The 18425-nt window shown below is 41.9% G+C and overlaps 1 protein-coding gene across 1 annotated transcript; it reads right to left on the bottom strand.

The window, feature by feature from the left end:
* Window positions 1-1954: 1954 nt before the first annotated feature.
* KLF5 (Kruppel-like factor 5 (intestinal)) lies at window positions 1955-18139 on the bottom strand. Its single transcript, XM_014966207.1, has 3 exons — window positions 17269-18139; window positions 16065-16124; window positions 1955-3908 (listed from the first exon to the last, which is right to left on the bottom strand). The coding sequence occupies exons 1-3, from the start codon at window positions 18125-18127 to the stop codon at window positions 3730-3732; spliced, it is 1098 nt and encodes a 365-aa protein (XP_014821693.1). The 5' UTR covers window positions 18128-18139; the 3' UTR covers window positions 1955-3729.
* Window positions 18140-18425: the final 286 nt, after the last annotated feature.

Genomic DNA, 18425 nt, shown 5'->3' on the forward strand with positions numbered 1-18425 from the left:
CAAGAGGAGGACTAGGCGTTCATGTGGCCACCAGAAAAGCCAGTTGTCCAACTGGAGATTCCCTCTTTGTGTGGAATGATAATTTGGGTGCTGAAGGATAATTGGAAAGTTGAATTTGAGGGTGGCTTCAGTTCCCTTGGGGACTCTGAGCCGGCTGCTCTAAAGGAACCGAGCAGGGACTGTGGTGGCACTGCTTTTTCTGGCAGGTTTTGCCACCAGCCGTGATGCTGAACTACTGGATTAATGCCCTGCGCTGCGGACGCGGGGCGGCCGGTAGAGAAAAAGCTCCTCTACATTGGGTTTTGTAATGTATTCTGGTGCACGGGTCTGCTGTGCCTGTCTCTGTTTGCATTCGCTGAAGTAGATGGGCCTAATTACCAGCCTTTCATTCAAGATTAATATGAAGCCATTAAGCTGGTTTATGCAACCCAGGTAGCTGAGCAACAGAAACATCTGAAACAAGTATGAGGCAACGTTGGAGGCTGAAACCGCGCAATCAGCGGGGCTTTCGTTGTGAGAAAGGCATGGGAAAGGCAGAAGCCAGCGGACTTGGAGACAAAAGATGGGATGAGAGAAGATTGAACGGCAAAGAGGAGAAGGAGCTCCCAAACCCACCACTGCTCCAGCCCCAAATCGCCAGGCTGAGCTAAACGGGGAGGGCTTTGGGGAGGCTTCACCCCACGCTCAGCAAAATAGGTGATTAAACAAGTAGCAGTTTTTGGCAGATAGGGCAGAGGAATGGTTGCCCAAGTCATTGCCAGCCTCTCCTCCCAGCAGAAACGCTCCAAAGAAACTCGGGTGTTCTGCTAATGGCTGGACCAGAGAAGGGTGATGCCCCAGAGATGCTCCCGGGAGCTCTCCCTCTCCCCCTCCCTGCTCTCCACAACATCCCTCCAAAAACATCGCTCCAAAACGTCCTCTGCGCTTGGGGAGAGTCAGGTGAGACGCGGGCGCAGATCATCTTAGTAATTAACCAGGTCCTCGTTGAGTCAGTTCATGCTATCACAGAATCATAGATTCTATACCTATCCTAGGTATGCTTTTAAAAGGAGGGATTAGCTGATGTGTGGGAGAGGCTAATTAAGAGAGGAAAAAAAAAAAACAATTAAAGAAAAAAATCAAAGTTAGGTTGTAAGGGAGGAACCCAGAAGTTCGAGAAAGGACTTAGGAGCCAGAGTTTTGAAGAATTTTGAATAAATTGGTAGTTGATTTAATTGGATGATTGTAATTTGGTAGTAACTGGTATTTAAACTGATTTTATTGGTTTTAAGATGATTTTAAAAAGCTCAGCATGCCTGTTTCCTTTAAGCTTGGAGGAAAGGATGAGAGACAGATCCAATCCCCAGATCTGAACATCCCCATTCACTCCAATTTTTCAACTGAACCATACTTCCCTCTTCCAAGGGAAAATCACTGAAGACCTCGCTTGGGGGCCACTCCATCGCGCTGTTATGGGACCTTCCCGTCTTTTTAGGGCATAAAAGGAACTTCTTGGGGGAGAAACTCCTTTTGGGCAATGCTGTGGATGAGCACGAATAACTTTTACCCACCTAGGAAGTGGGAGAGAATTTGTGTGCTTCCTCCACGCACCCAACGGTACCTCTACTTCACAATCACACTACCGTGGAAGGACTTTTGCAACCATTTTCAGGCTACTGCACACTTCCTCTAAGGTCCTGAAGGCAGAAAAGCACCATCCCTTATCCCTTCAACATTTATGACCTTCGTCGGGGGCAGGATGCCAGAAATGCCAGGTACTTTCCAAAAAGACAATCCCTGCTATGAAGGACAGACGTTCTCAGCCTGGTGTCGCTACCATTTCCAGCTCCCAGTGCTAAAACACAGAGCTTTCCTTCTCGGGAGCTGCAGAGAGCACACGCACACGCGCACACACACACGCACACACATTAGGCACTTTGTTTTATTTTGCAAAAAAAAAAAAAAAAAAAAAGAGTCTTTATATATAAACCATTTCATTCTCTCTCAAAACATTCTACAACTATACAGCTGTTTGCTCCGTCATTTGCATAGGAAATACCACAATACAAAAATAAGGTAGGGAGGGGGGAGGCAAAAGAAGCAAAACAGCAACCAATTTATGCCGTGTGTTTCCACGTATAAACATTTGAAGCCTTACAAAATTATTTACATCGTTCGTCAACTATTTACATTAAGAGCAACGTTTCTAACTATAACAAACAAAAACTATAATTTATCAAGTATATGTAAAATTGTCTTAAAAAAAAAAAAAAAGAGTCTATCGTATACCACAAATAAATAAAGACAAACAACAGTTTTAACAAAGCTAGGTTTCCTGCAAGACCCTTTTTTTTTTTTTTGGTATTTTTGATTGTCTAGTCTAGCCTTTGGTTGACAGCTTAATATTACAGCTTGTGAAGTCCAGACACTTATTAGGTTGGTTTGGTTTTCTCCAGTTGCCTGGCCAAATCCTACACGGTCTAACCCTCCTCTCTTTGGCCCTTCATCTCCTCTTTCAAGGCTGAACACGGTGGATCAAAGTCATCGTTAGCATAAAAGGGCACCACTTGGTTGACTTCAGCGGAGTCTCAGCTACTTTTGTCAGCAGTAAATTTTCCCCTGCGTGTGTCGCTCTGAAGAGTGGATTAACTAAACTGCACTGTAATTTTAGACAAAATTACTGTATCCTTTACCTTCCAGTAAATTACATGCAATATCCACACGAAACTAGATCATACTGGTGCTGAACCAGCTTAACATGTCCGTATATGAAAATTGCATCCTAAATCCTTCTTTTTAAAGTGATACTAAGTTTAGCTTATAGTAAGAGGTTTAACATTCTGTGTTCATCGCAACTATCCCCGTTATTTAAGCTTCCACCATTGACTTTGCAGTTCACTCTCCGTGTTTTGCCCTTTTAAGCAATTTGAAAACAAAATCCTGCTTTGAATATTCAGTGCACACCCTTTTGAGTTAACAGGTACGAGACATCTGAACGCTTAGCTCCTTTCTCTTAAGAAAAACGAAGCTAAGTTGGTACCGTTTTGAGAGGTATTTAAATAACTTTTTTTTTTTTGTAAATGTGCCGTGTTACCAAATGTAAAACAACTGCTTTTTTCAGATGGTTCTTAGAAAACTTTTGTATTAAACCTAAAAAGCTGATTTGCATATTTACAAAATCTTTGTCATAGCAAACATGCAACATACAGAACAAAATGTTTTGTTCTATGGCTGTTTATGAATTTTTCTATGTACTTTAACTCCACAGAACGACTTAACATTTAAAAAAAAAAAAACCCCACAAGTACTAAATATGTCCAGTAAAAACCTGACAGATTACATTTCATGGCTTTTCCACTGCGTTCATTCATCTGCAGCCTCTCATTAACTCATTTACTAAACATTGTCACAAGAATGACAGTGCTTTGGTCAAAACACCGCAAGAGGGAAAAAAAAAAATAATGTATAGAGCTGCAATGTGTCAAGACATAATACTTGTAAAGAGATGAAACCTGCTGACTAAAGCCATTATACATCATGAGAGCAAACAAATGACCAAACACTCTGGTATCGTGATACAGTGTCTTCCCTTTTTCTGCATAAATATACAAAATATACATTTCCAGTTTCTCTTGAGATTTCCTTTAAATGGGTAACCCATACTCCAAAATTAAACTAATCTTAGTTGTACGTCGAGAGTCAATAGGAAATTGCATAGATACAGAACGGCCTCGGCGACAAGTCCAGCTTTCAGTTCTGGTGCCTCTTCATGTGGAGAGCCAGGTGGTCGGAGCGGGAGAAGCTGCGGTTGCAGACGGCGCACTGGAAGGGCTTGGCCCCCGTGTGCTTCCTGTAGTGGCGCGTTAACTCATCCGAGCGGGCGAACCTCCAGTCGCAGCCTTCCCACGTGCACTTGTAGGGCTTCTCACCTGGAAGAGGGCACAGAGCAAAGGGGACCGTCAGCTGGAGAGCCTTCGGGGGACAACTGGTGCCAGACCACACTGAATGGCGTCGCTCTTCAACGCAACGCAGCAACGGGTGACGAAACAAGACGTCTCCTCATTCACAGCTCCATTCAGTAGGCCCTGAACTAACAGCCCCTTTGGTTTTTTCAGTGAACTTTCCTCTTGAATCTCTGATTTAATACCTTGGTAAAACCTAAGAAACTTTCCAACATATAAGCTGGAGACAGCTATGGCACACAAAAACACACAGAGGTAAAAAAAAAACCACAGGAGACTGAAATATATTCCCTTACACTCATCTCAATATGAGAGGGAGCAGGAAAAAAACCCAACAGTCTCACACAACAATCCAACCTAGTTTATAACTTACGCTTGCACCTTTTAAAAACAGATAAATTAAGTTATACAGAGCTTTTTTTTTAAGAGGTCTGAAATGGGAAGGAAGATTTCTATATAGGTTCTTTGTAGAGCGCAGATCTGTTCGAGAGCTTCTGATGTGAGAAGAAAGGGGCACAGTGTGTTACAAACACAACGGGGATAGTATTTTCTAAAACGTCAGGGGCAATAAAAACTTGTGGTATCCCACTTAGGGCTAGCTATATATAGGATAAAGCACCTAACAGATCAAAGCACCCATTTTCAGAATGAAACACCTACAATCAGGTGCTTAAATAATCGTATTTTAGAGGTGGCAAGTGCCTGCTGTCCCCACCAGTCTATAGTGATGTATGGGAGCAGTGTCTCTGAAAACTTGCTGTGTTGCAGCAGCTCTGAATACAGCTTCGAAGCATCCAGCTAGTCCTGGAATACACCGGCCCAAGCACCTAAAATATTTACATTCATCCATTTTAGAACGACGAACGGGGTATTTTAAGCATGCCTATAATTTATAGGTGTTTGTTGAAATGGGAGAGACATGAAGCCACAAAGCCAAGACGACTTCTGTGTGAAACCAGAACTTTATGTGCGTACATACACCTGCTCGGGAGCTGGTATGGACATGATGTCACCCTACAAGCAAGCTTCATATAAATAAATAAGCTAAGATTACCTATTTATAGGCTATTGCTTGATGTTGGTTGACAAAAACACCTTTCAGTTGGGAGAGCAGGTTGATATATCTACATCCTTTGTATTAATTTGACCCATTTGGAAAGAAGAAACAGAAAACTGAGTTTATCAAAGCACTCAGCAGGAGCTTCATCTGGAGCAGAATGAGACTAAAGCTGAGCTTTCCAAAAAGTCCTTTCCAACACATCTTACAGGTCTTCTCCATCCCCGTTGGTCTCAGACCTCACAGCCTCAATCCCACAGCAGAGTGACTCCTACTTTTCCCTGTTTTACTATCACACGAGCACGCGGAAGAGAGACAGAAGCCAGCATCCTGCAATCGCACTGTTTGTTCTGCACCAGTTACCCAGAGAAAACCATTTGAGAAACTCCAGAACATTACTTCAGAGACGCTAATTTATCATTCAGAAGAAATGATGAAACTGGTTTTGCCTGGGAGTTTCTACTGTTTCTTCTCATCAACTAACTAGTAACTTTCCATCTACTACTAAGAGCAAAACCAGCCCTTTGCTCACAACCGGGAGGTGACTTCATGTTGGCAGCACGGTCACAACCAGAACCAGACCTCTACAAGAAAAACTAACCACCCGACCAAACAACCCCCTCTTTGCATAAACAGCGACGGGGATTTATTGAAATCGCAGTGGAAACATATCATCCCATAAGAAAAACAAACTTTGAGCCTGGCATCACCTCTCACAGAGTTCAAAATTATTTGGTGGATGGCGAATGAGAACACAAATCATTACAGATTTCCATCCCAGTGGAATTTACCCTCTCTGATGCCGACTGAAGACCGGAGTGATCTATCATACAGGACTCTTTCTTGCTCTACATAAAATGTAGGTTAAAATACAGATTTCTTCAAACCCAGCATGTAAAGCTTTTCTAACATCAGAGAAGCCAGTTGAGATAACACATTTGGTCTTCCCGGCAGCGTGATAGGAAAGGTCTCTATTCAGTGAGGGATCTTTTGCGCTACATACATCATCCTTAATGTATTTAAACTGGGTCATTACTGCACTCTGTAAAAGACTGTGTTGCTGATCCACAGGCATCGCATCAGAGATCTTCTGTGAACACTCTTGTGTTAAAACACACGTGCACGCATGGAGGTTGCACAAAAACGTTACTCCTGCATTCCAAGCACCTTCCCTTAAAGCCAGTATATTTCTTTATTTTTCTCCTTTCCTCCCATATTGGTTTTAAACTCTTCTTTAAAAGCCTTCACTTAAAACTGCCGTATCATACTCAATGCTGAACTCCCAGTCTTGTGATCCCCCCGTCCTAACTGCCCAGAGAGAGCATACACATAGTCAGGCCTCTATATGCTCCAGATGCTTGCTTGTCCACTTTGCACAATTACATGAGGAGTGAGAGTAATGTTGAACAAAAGCCTAGGAATACCCAGACCCTACTGGAACGGGGCACCAGGAGACTTAAAATCACAGTTTCTGAGCTTGGCACCACGGAGATACGAAGCACGTGCAACTTCACCCAGTGTCGGGCTACACTGTGCTGAAAAAGCAGTCTTAAAGTTGTCCTGTGCAGGTGGTACCTGACCCTGCCTAACTCCAAACAAAACTGCTGTGCCCTGTAAAAACTTTTTTTCAACCTGCTAGCAGCATCAGCAGGTGATATGAAGGCTGCTGCCATACAAACCACCAGCGATGAACCTCATGCCTTGCTGGGTGCCACAGCTTCCAAATCAATGCTGAACACAACAGCCAGACCCCCATCAAACTCCAGGGGACCCAGTGACACCATCCAGAAACGTCACGGGTGGCTCCCCCACCTGCCACAGCCACGAACCCTCCTGGGCAGTGGCGTTGCTGGGGGGAAAAGCCAGGCGGTGCCTTCTGCAGCCCCGCTCGGGGGATGCGCGCAGGGGAAGGAGCCGGTGCCTTCCACAGATTGTTTTAACAGTGTTACTTTTCTGTAGTGGAAATGAAAGCCAGAGCGCTGCTTTTAACCCCTGCTTTGGCCAGCAGTGAGAACTGGAAAATGTATTTTTAGCGCCAACGTAGAGGCCCGGATTATTTTGAATAAATCCTAGGGGTAAAATACTGAATATCTATGTTTGTAATGCTAGTTTCCGTTGGAAAGTTCTATTTAAGAACTGAATCAATTTCAAATGTTTTCCTTTTGGGCAAGGAGGAAGGGGGGCAAGAAAAAGAAGGTGGAGATTATTTTCACTCCTTTAAAGAAAGCAGAAGAACAACTAGCTGGTAGTATTTTCTCTCTCTCAACCTATACACACGCTTTTTTGTCATCTAGCAGAAATAAGAATTTGGGTTAAGTTCCTGTGGCAAGGGAAAAAGAGCCTCACGTTACATATTTTCTAAAGTGATCCTACTTCTTTGCTACGCTGACTTTGAAGCGCCGAGAAACCTGGGGTTGAAGATTTATTTTTTTTTTTCAAAAAGCAGGTATACACAACAAGGGACACTGAACCCTTTATCCACTGTTTTCATTGGCCACGCAGTAATGTAAGATTTGTTTACTTTAATGATTGTGCGAAATACAGTAGCTGTAAAGTTTCAGAAATATTTGGTTTTCCTCCAGCAATTTAGGGCTTCTATAGAGTGTTAAACCAAGAATGCCACTGGTCACCAAATGCTTGGTTACTGGAACACGAGCGCGGTATCAAACAGATATTTCACTGTAAAAGCAAGAAAACAGCTAACTCCTCCACTTCAGGGGAGCTTCCACGGGATTTGTTAGAATGTCAACACTGTTCAACTAAAACACCATGGAGGAAGCTGGTACCGATTTCCAGCCAAATAGCACACTCCAACCCTTTCTTCCCAAGCCAGAAATATTATACACAGCACTTCTGGGAAACAGAACTGCTTTCCTTTAAATTAGACTTCAACAGGATAGGGATTTCATAAGTTTAATTGGATTTCTGCATAACCTCCTTCCAGTATCACCGATTTAAAATATTTTGCTAGGCTTATACATCACAAAATATATTTTTAAGTTCTCGAGCTGTTAATATGTATCCATTCTCCAGTTTAAAAAATATATTTGTGGAGCATTGAGAAACAGGCTTGTACTCAGGCACAGAAATTGTAAGCCCTAACGCTTAGTTTGGAAGCTCTTTTACAGAAAGCACCTAGCAAGAGATAAGGGAGTTTACCCTGAAAAGAGACTATTTTGCTTGCAATGTGTGTGTCTGTTAAAAAAAAAAGTAATTTATAATGCTGTGAGGTTGCAAAAAAAAAAAAACCCCAAAAAAGTCAGGAAGATGTCTGGATATCCACATACAACATGCTCATCTAACCATCACCTATCTTTAACACACAGCCTCTGTTCAAGAAAACATTTCTGTTTAAAATTCTGTTTGGAAAAAAACAAGTCACTGAAAACCTCCATTAGCAATGAATTTCCCCACAAACATAAAAATAAACTTCCTGATTTCAACAAAGAGTTGCATGATTTTATTTCTGCAATTCACTGTTAGGATGGTTTTCTTCGTATTTAAAGCTGCAAACAACAAGGGCTGGATTTTCAAACCTAAAGTTAGGTAATTCTATTGGTATGCAGAAACCCAAATACAGGTATTACACCAGCCAACGCCTGCAACTTCTCTTATTTCCTATCAGAAAGTTCTGTCAGAGCGATGAGTTTGGAGCTTCCTGGAGGAAAAAAAAGCAGCATGTTTTTCAGAGCCTCCAAAAAGACAACACCTGATTACAGCTCGTAAGGGTATAAAAGTATGAAGACAGCCCTCCCCACCATTCTTTCCATCATTTTAATCTTACTTGTGTTTATTATGGAATTATTTCTAATGGCAAGAGTTCGGCTTTTAAAAAATACTCAACTAGGTGTGATAAGAAGGTGGTGGGAAAAGCAGAAGCTTTTGCACTACAACTGCACCAGTTATGTATATAACCTGTGCTATTTCCACTTTCAAAACAGGTTATTATAAAGATTTATGTTGTCTCCAAGTTTTCCAGTGCATTTATTTCCAAATTTTTCACAGCTTAACATCAGTTGTCTTACCTTCCTGACATGCTATAGCCTCAGATTTTTAGAAAAAATGCAAACAAACAAAATGGGTTTTCCTCTGGTTTAGTTTGCCCGAAATAGCTTTCCTTGAGTTCACAGCACCACGGTTCTAAACTCTGGACTCTTCCAGGCTGACCGGAACTGAAAGTAATTGCTTGAATCTATGTCAGCATTCATTCAGAAGAATTTTTTAGTTCCCAACATTTACCTAAAATTAAGCCTTTCTGCCATCAACTAAGCCCTGTAGTTGTTGTTTAAAGCTGCTTGTTGGTTGGGTGTTCGCCCTTTTTTTAAGACAAGGGTTTGGGTTTAAAAGGACGAGCAGAAAGCTGAAATATCAAAAGAAAGAAATCCCTCAGGTGTTTAAAAGCTCTTTAGTGCACTGAAATTCTTGGTTGTCCAAGATGGAGATGGATCAGAGGGCTGATGGCACACAAGGTACATCCAGCTTATTTTGTGAGTGACAAAGTAAATTTAGTCCTTGAAACACCCGGCCTCCCAGTGATATGAATGCATAACATATGCTGCACTTTTTAAAATGTGGTAAAGCCTCTCCTTAGCATAGCAATGGCTAGAGGGTGACCATTACGGACCTCTTCACAACAAAAAGGCATTTTAAGGAATCCTGTAATGGAGAGCTGTTGCGTTTCCTAAGTCTGATCACCGATAAATCAAGCAGCATTTGACCTCTCCCTAACAAAAGCATGAATAGGAAAAAAAATTAACTGACTGGTAAGCAAGAGGACAGTCAAAAGAGTTGTGCCTCGTTCCCTTTCTGACTCCAGAGGCACAGAAGGCATTATCTTCTCAGAGCTCCCACCAGCGCTTGAAGCACTCTTAATTTGCCAAGTGTTGTCTTACGCAGTTCAAGGATTACTGGAGAATCTTGATTGGCCTGTGCAATGGTTTATTTTCTTTCTGGCATAACATTCTGTCTTAACAGAGGTGGTCTCTCTTCAAGGAGATAAGCAAACAAAGAGGAAAGGAATTTTTTTTATTTTTTTTTTAAAGTAGGTTCGTAAGAAATCCGTGCCATCTGGGGTGCGTGGCTGTGTCTACACGTCCTGTGCCGAAGAACACATTTCCTCATCTATGCCTCTGGTGCTAGAGCAGCTCTTTAGCTCTCACACCAATAACACTGGCTCTTGTACAGTCAGATAAGAGGTGCTCTTAAAATGGAATTTATTAAACACGTACTGTAGACTTCCAGATTTCCATCTACTGTATGCACACACACACCAAAAAAAATAAATTGAAAGCAATACATTAAAGCTATTTTAACTCAAAGCGAAGCGCTGTACACTTGCCAAAATCAAAGGTTTTAATATGTCCTTAATCAGAGTTGTTAAGAGATCACTGAATATAAATAATGCAACCTGACAGGACAGGAATGCTGCTACCAAGATACTCAGACTAAACTAGGACATTACTTAAATGTTTCTAATCTTTCACCAATGGGAGGTGCAGGTCATCTAACAAACAACAAACAACACACTACCCTGGAACCAGGAGTCAATCGTCCCAGTCAAGCTCAGAAATTAATTACAATAAGGAATGTCTAATCAAATAATGGAAAGTTTTAATCACCAGCAATTGCTGTGAATCTTGGGACTATATTAGCCTATGTAGGGCGGTCTCAAAATGAACTATATTTAAAGCCGGTCTCTTAGGTCAACAGTTTCCTTATCAGGAATCAAATATCCTGGAACTGAAGTTTAATCCTCTCAGGGAGCAATTGACAGAAACAACAGTTTTTTTAAGCTTTCATGCTTAGAGGGACTTTCTAGGCTTTTAATCAAAAAGAAAATATTAGGCTTTTGTTTTCAGTATCTAAAATCTAAAAGCAGCACCCCTCACCTGACACCTTTGAATTTAATTCCTGCTTCATAGAAGTTGTGCACTGGACGTTGATGTGAATGACCAGTAATATTTAATTAAAATTTAGGATCACGTTGCTAAGATTTCACCCTCTTTTGAGCCACGCATTCAAACATGCCTCATCTAGGTTATGACTACAGATCAAGAACCGGATCAATTAATCCCAAGGTCTGCAATCATTCACAAAGCATTTGAAGAAAAACGCATAATTTTCCCTTAAACTGTGGCTTGCACAGGAAAATAATGTACTTCCATTTCTCACACAGGCAACTAATGGATTTAGCAGAATTCATAAATAAAAGATATCAACATATTCTCCAGCAGTGTCTAGCAACACTGCTCTTAAATAAAGCTGTTGACAAAGTGCATTAAACTCTCCCTCCATTTTTCCTTATTGTCTCTCTCAATGACGGTATTTACTGACACCTCCTTAAAGTATAATCTGTGCAACTGACTGACTCATCTAACAGGTTAAAGAAGCAGAATCTGCACAGAAATATTACTTACTAGCTACTTTGGTAGCTAGGAAGATTTTTTTCCAAGATGGGGTTTGCTATGAGCAAGACAAAGTCTTCTGGGGCCTCTGCTGCCCACTCGTACACCTCGAGTGAAATCCCTAACTCTCAAGAGGATTTGAGTCAATACATGTTTTATTTCCAGCAGGAGTCCAACTACCAGTTGTCTTCCCTTCTGAACAACAGGCCTCCTGACCTCCCAGGCAATCCTATATGGTGCCACCTTTACCATATACTGCTATGGTAAACTCAGAGCGCAAAGCCCTATGGACCGCTGAAGGCTATTGCACCCGACCAGTTCTAATTCTGATGTACCATCAGAGCTTAATTCTGGATCTATTGAGGCAGAGATCTAAAATAAAATAAAACGTTTAACACCTTGAGGAACCGCAGAAGTCGGCAGCTGTCCCGTGCCTACATAAACAGTTGAAATAACTAGGGACAGTGGAAGTATTTTGAGTGCATCTCATTTAGAGAAATGCCATTTCTCTGGAGTTATCTCGGCTTCCACTTCCCATCACCAAATACAAACTAGATCTATAGATAGAGATGAAATAGTTCTGCAGTTAATGCTAGAAACTATTAATGGCAAGCCCACCATGTGACCAGAGAACATGCCTGTACAAAGACTCTGTATAGGGAAAACCAACATGCAGCTGGAAAATGTCCTCAATGTGCGTGCCTTGGTGTGTTCAAAACAATGACAGATTTTCCTCTTCAAACCATACACAATTCTGAAGTGTGCAGCTGTTCACAGAAATAATAAAAATAAATAAAAAAGCCCCAACAACGTGAAGCCAGCGGCTCTTCTGCAGCGTTACAGGTAAGGTACAGGTAGGGTATTCCAGGCGCCTGCGTATCAAAGGCTCCACTTCCCCAACATATAAAGAAATCTAACAGGGTAAAGTTATAGGACCTCTGTTTCTAAAGGTTTACTTGATATGCATGCGTATACTCGGATGCCAGAAAAGGAAACAAATGAGGTTTATCTACAACACACAAGTGCTTTTCACTGACATTTGGCACGTTTCTTTTTTTTAAGTTGGACGTAGAGCTGTTATGCCAGAGCCTTGAGGTGGTTTTACTGCTGGAGAGCCCGCAATAAACGCATAACCCTCTCCCCCATTGTACACCGTAGTTGCACAACGCCGGTTATGAAACGAAACTTGTTCCATGACTAACAGGTACAATTATTTTAAAAGAAAATCCCTGCTTTAAAAGGTCAAAAAATCCAACCTGTTTTGAGAGTTGCCCCCACAGGTATGTTAGCGTACTGAATACCATTTTACCTGTTTCAGAAACAACTAATATCAAATTAAGACACCATACTGAAGCGTTTTAAGGTATTAAAATGTACTGGGCAGCTGCTCCAGGACTCCACAGAGATGGATACAAAGCGTCCTGTATCTTTGCAGCATTGGAATCTTTGTTCAATTTGGGGGTTATCAGTTCTGTTCTACCTCAGAGCAGGTTTTAGTTTAGTTTAGTTTACCAATAACTAAAATTTACTTCATGATTGAAAAACACTAAAGCATTACCTAGAGAAAGAAAAACACGTGCCTGCTTCAGCAACATTAACCTTGCTTAGCTCTACGTGAACACTGGGCTCCTAATCAACAGCAAAAGTCTAGTGTAATTACATTAAATCAGAATAACTATACCAGTTTATACCACCTGACCTGGTGTAAGGTAAACACCTTGGGAATACCTAAGAAGAAAAATGTAAGGGATTTTCCTCTTGCCCATTTTCCTATAGTTTTATTTAAATGTAATTTATAAAGTCTGACAGTGTGTTCCTATCTGAATTGGAAAAAAAAAAAAAAAAAAACTGCAGCCTACCTTCCACCTATCAAAAAATAACATTTCCCTTAGGTTTGTTCTCAAAGGACGTCTACTAAAGCCAGTGAAAGCCTTTCAGAAGAGAAAGGTTGCTAAATAAATACTGTGAAAAGACCGAGATTTTCCAATACAAAAGCAAAACCATAAGGTCTGTCTTGACTTTTAATGGCAGACAAACTTTGCTGCAGGCTCTTTTATTTTAAGATGACAGATTGCTGAGAAGGGTGGGGACTGCTTGGGATGAGAGAGAGACTGCAGCCAATTTTAAAAGGTATTGTTAAGAAACTAAGAATAAGGAGAAAACAACTTTAGTGGTCCATGATTACTAAAGAACGGGTTTAGCCAGATAAACAGGTCTGTTATCCCCGAAGGGATTTGAAAGAATATCACACACAACTTTATTAAAATGGATTACGTGACACTCGCTTTAGACTTTGAAGGTAAAAGCTTCACCAAAGTCCTCTTTCTATAAAAAAAGATTTAAAAAAATAGTGAAAAAAAGAAAATCAAAGCTTAATAGCGCTGTACGAATTCATAGTTCTGGGGGATGGGATGCACAGAGGCACACACCCAAATTCAGCCCTCGGCATCGAGCCCTTCTCTTTGGGGATCAATGGGGACATTCCCCTGTGCTCCTGGGAGGGCTCTGCAACTTCACAGGTTTCCCTGAGTTCGTGCCCATTTACTTTAACATTCATTTAACCGATTTACTGTACTGGGTAAGTCAGAGATTTTGCTTGTAATATGCCTTTCAACCATGTGTCAGGGCAGAGATTAGAATCGGTGCTGGAAATCTTCAAGTATTAGGTGAATATTCAGGAGAGTTAAACTAATGCAAACTCTGAAATAAGGCAGGTAACAGGATAGGGACTCACATTCTTGCATGAAATGCACTCTTTAGACAGTTTATCCCTTCATTCACCTCCCCAGAAGACCCTTTGTATTACAGACCTGCTTAAGTTCACTAGATTTTTATCTAAAACAACATTCTTGTTTCCATGAATACATCAGCTCCTCTGACCTCTGCACATTTATCCACATTTCTAAGGTCAAATATCTATAGGTAAAAAAGTGAAGGCAACAATAAACATTAGTGACCTTAAGTGATATATATTGGCAAGGTGGTATGTGTTTCTAAGCACGCAAGTTCTTAACTTTATAAACCCTAAAGTCACTACTACTCAAGATACAAAAAAAGATAGAAAATAATTTAAAAAACAGAAAAGTGTGCATTTCAAAGGCTGTGTAATGTTCATTTTTAGGCTGAAGCTTTGCTTTTATCTCTCTTCCTAGTTATTGTATAATAGCAAGCAAGGTATTTAGCCAGCAACTAAATACTGGTTTTAAAGTGCGTAAGTGGAAATCGCACTCTCTTAAATTTACAGATTATTTATTAAAGAGCAATGGGATTATACTCTCTGATATTATTCAGGTTTATGGCCTCATGAAAATATTTCTTTCTTACTAAGCTTACTGCTAATGAGCGATTAGATGTATCAAAAATATTTTTAAAAGTGTTCTTGTTTAGTATATTACTAATGCAGAGCAATAATCTTTGTACAGTTGCTTTCAATTTTTTTACTGCGACTGCAACACAGATAACTCTTTCATTTATCAAAACAAAATTTCCATAGTAACATTTAGTCTGGAGATACTCAATTTCTTTACGATAATCCAACAACCCTTTCAAAATAGCTGCTGAATAGGAGGCCTTGTTTCCATAGAGACGGTGAAACATTTTGTTAGATCATAGCTCACGCTAAGTTTTGTTTTGACTTTTGGTTTAAACTTAGGTGAAACCCCATCGGTGGAACGGTGCAGCCGTAGCGCTGACAGCCTGCTCCAAGAAAGCCAGTTGCTTGAACTGTGACTCGTGTTTGGCTCTGAAGGGAGATCCATGTGTAAAAAAGCTGGGATTCATACTCGGTTTGAAAAAACAGGAGCCACAGCCCTCTCAATTCCTTTATAAAAGCCATCATGTGCTTCTCACTGATTTAGACCGGTTCTGCACTAAGAGCCCAGCAAAGAACCATCCCGAACACTTTCAGGTGTGCTGCTGGTGAGCTCCCCGTCCCCCTCTCTCCTCCTCTCCCCGGGTCTCAGCAGGTGAAGGCTTACGAGGAGCACCCACAGCGGTTCCACCTCCCAACCACTGCCCACGCACGGGCAGCACCGTCCCCAGCCCCGCTCCACGCAGGCCCAGGAGCCGGGACTGCCCCTGGAGCTGCAGGCAGAACGGGACCGAGGCACAGAACACAAGCGTGACGCACCGACACTTCTCACGTCCTCCATTTTAATGCCTTTCACCGACAGAAAAAAAATTGAGATTATGTCTTCTGTTAAAAAAATAAATATATAGAACCCCTTGTCTTTTTTTTTAAAAAAAAAGCGCAATTAATGCTAAGGATGAAGCAAATGGGGGTATCTTGCGAGTTTTCATGACATTAACAGATCAAAGAGAAAGCCCAAACAAGAAAATTCCATGCAGATAAATCTGAAAACTATAACATGCTTAATTCATTATTCAAGGGGAAAAAAAAAAATCTTTTTTTTTTTTTAACACTTTATGGCATTTTAGATTGAAAAGGAAAGTTTTCATGTTTCATTCTTGGCCATTTTGAGTTCTGTAAAAGGATATTTTTTTTTCCCCCATTGCCCAAACCTTAAATTTTTCTTAACTGAACCGCCAGCCTGAACCCACACCACTCCACGGAAAAGAAGGGGAAGATGGCAGATCAAACACACTTGCTTTCTCAGAAAATGTGTCAGCCATGAAGGAACAGGCGAGAGCGTGAGTACATACCCGTGTGAGTTCTCAGGTGCGCTTTTAAGTGAGAAGACTTTGTATAAACTTTCGTGCAGCCTAAAACAAAACAAAATAAAAAAGCAGAGAAACATTTCAGTAGGGAGAACAGGAATGCTCCACCGTCTGTTTAAACTTCCTTACTCAGTGCTGGGATACTACCTGGAAACATTTAAGTTTACTACCTTCTGGCACCATCATCGTTTAGAAGTAAAATTTGATACAGAAAGCTCCTAGGGATATGTTGCTTTGCATAGAAAAGAGAAAAATGTTTATGTTTCTGGTAGACTTACTACCTTGTAATGTAATATAGACCAATGGCTGCTACAATCTACGTACAGCAACAACTGCTACATAAGTTAACAACTCAGAGGAGGAATTCTTTTTTTTTTAAATTCCTTGAGGATTTGATCAAGCCAGACTTGGTGTCGTTGTTACTCAGAGCTCAGTGTAATTCCTCCATCGAGCACTTCTCAGAGGGCACACCAAGTGTGTGATACACTGCTGAGAGTTACGCTGGGGAAGGCAGAGACCGACCAGGAGCAGCAGCTCCTCTCTGTGCTTGGATGGGTGTGAGCGCCTCGTTATCCGTTACCACACACTACTACACGGAGGCACGGTTTACTGTCAGGTCCCTCTTCCCCTTCAGCGTAGGAGAAGGAGAGGCTGGGAGGGAATCCATCTGTAGACAGTTTTCAGAGGTAGTTTCAATGGATTTCTGCGGGCAGCTGAATCCCCTGTTTGTAGCAGGGAAGATACGGCTGTGGCCTCGGCTACCCCGCACGGAAACGATTCTTTCAGCGCCAGCAGATCCAAACTGATCCAAACTCCCCATCGTGAGTATTGGGAAAGTGGAGCAGGAGCTGCACAGTCACACTCACTTGCATTAGAAAGGGCCATCACTTTTAAATTACTTTTTTTTTCTATGGGGTAAAAATTTTGTAACACGGTAAAATGAGCTCATGGGTTTAGGAGAATTACAAATGACATGAAGAAAAGGGTGTACGTTATTTAAAGAATGTGAAAGTGTGCCACACAAAATAAGACAATAGAGAAGCTAAATTCTTCTTTAACGAGAAATTATTTAGTTCTCCCTAGGTGTAGACTACAGCTAAAGAAAACCACTTATACCCCTTCCACAATTATTCATACTTTTTTTTTTTTTAACTGCAAGAGGTGGGATTTTGTGGCACGGCTCGCTTACCAGGATAGTCACAGTAGTGGATACGTCTCTTCTCCAAATCTGGGTTACTTCTCCTGTTGTATCTGACCGGTTGGATATTCTGGGGGGTCATGGGCAGAGTCGCTGGTAAATTCGGATTGTGAATTGCCAGCTTGGAAGCTATAGTTGCAGCATATGAAGGAGGAGGGGTTAAATTCTGTAGCATCTCTGCTTGTCTATCTGGACTTCCAGGCTCTGAGCTCGGGGGCGAAGGAGGGAAGTAAGTGGCCTGCTGCTGCAGGAACTGGTTTGGCATGGTGTAGGTGCAGGGGGGGATGCCCTGGAACTGTTTCATCGCAGTCTGTGGGACAGCCGAGGAGAGCGTGTTAAGGCCCCCCATGGCTGACGGCATGGAGACATTGTTAAGGGAGTCCATCACGGCCGCCTGAGGAGTAGTGTTGGGCATATCTAAATCCGGGGAGCTCAAGAGCTGATACAACTGGCCTTGCTGGGGCGTGACGGAAAGGTGAACATCTGGAGTAGGAAGCTCCTGCTTGATGAAAATGTTGTTGACATCGGGAGTCTGGTGGGAGCTGAAGATGCTGGTAAATTCGGGGAGGGCCTGAGTGGGGGCAGGGGCGGGGGCAGTAGTTTCACTCTGGTGGCTGAAGATGGTGACCGGCTCGGTCTTGATGTGGGTTACGCAGGGTCGCTGAGATTTGTACAGGCCAGTTCTCAGGTGGCTGATGTCGGGGAGGAAGACGTTCATGTTGATGCTGTAAGGCAACCCTTCGCTGTCAGTGAAAAACTGGTCTACGACCGAGGCACTGTCTCTCCTGTACTTCTTGTGCTCGGGGATGACGGGAACGGGCGGGAGCTGAGGTGCCAGGTATTTCTCCATTTCACATCTCGTCTGCAAAAACAAAACAAGACCATAATCCAACATGATTTGTTACCCACTAAGAAAGATGATGGCATGCGAGGCGCGTGACGCTTTGCAAATAAAAGGCAATACTGTTCAGCCAGCCGCAAGCTACCTACAGAGGAAGTTATAAACATTCATGCTAATGAAAACCTGTCTTTTATAATCGGCGCAGTAATCAACATCATCAAGGACAGGCAGATAAAGCCATGGCACAGGCTGCTCACGCAGAGCAAGCATTAAGATCGATCCGGCGTTTCGGCGTACGACAAACTTT

The sequence above is a fragment of the Calidris pugnax genome, unplaced genomic scaffold (assembly GCF_001431845.1).
Source record: "Calidris pugnax isolate Ruff unplaced genomic scaffold, ASM143184v1 scaffold20, whole genome shotgun sequence".
NCBI classification, from domain to species: Eukaryota; Metazoa; Chordata; class Aves; order Charadriiformes; family Scolopacidae; genus Calidris; species Calidris pugnax.

What these genes read in the sequence shown, in the direction of transcription:
- KLF5 (XM_014966207.1), bottom strand. Translation starts at nt 18,127, where the DNA reads ATGGAGAAATACCTGGCACCTCAGCTCCCGCCCGTTCCCGTCATCCCC. An exon ending in CCACTACTGTGACTATCCTG is followed by an intron (nt 16,125 to 17,268) that starts GTAAGCGAGCCG and finishes GTTTTGTTTTAG; the next exon opens with GCTGCACGAAAGTTTATACA. An exon ending in GCACCTGAGAACTCACACGG is followed by an intron (nt 3,909 to 16,064) that starts GTATGTACTCAC and finishes GCCCTCTTCCAG; the next exon opens with GTGAGAAGCCCTACAAGTGC.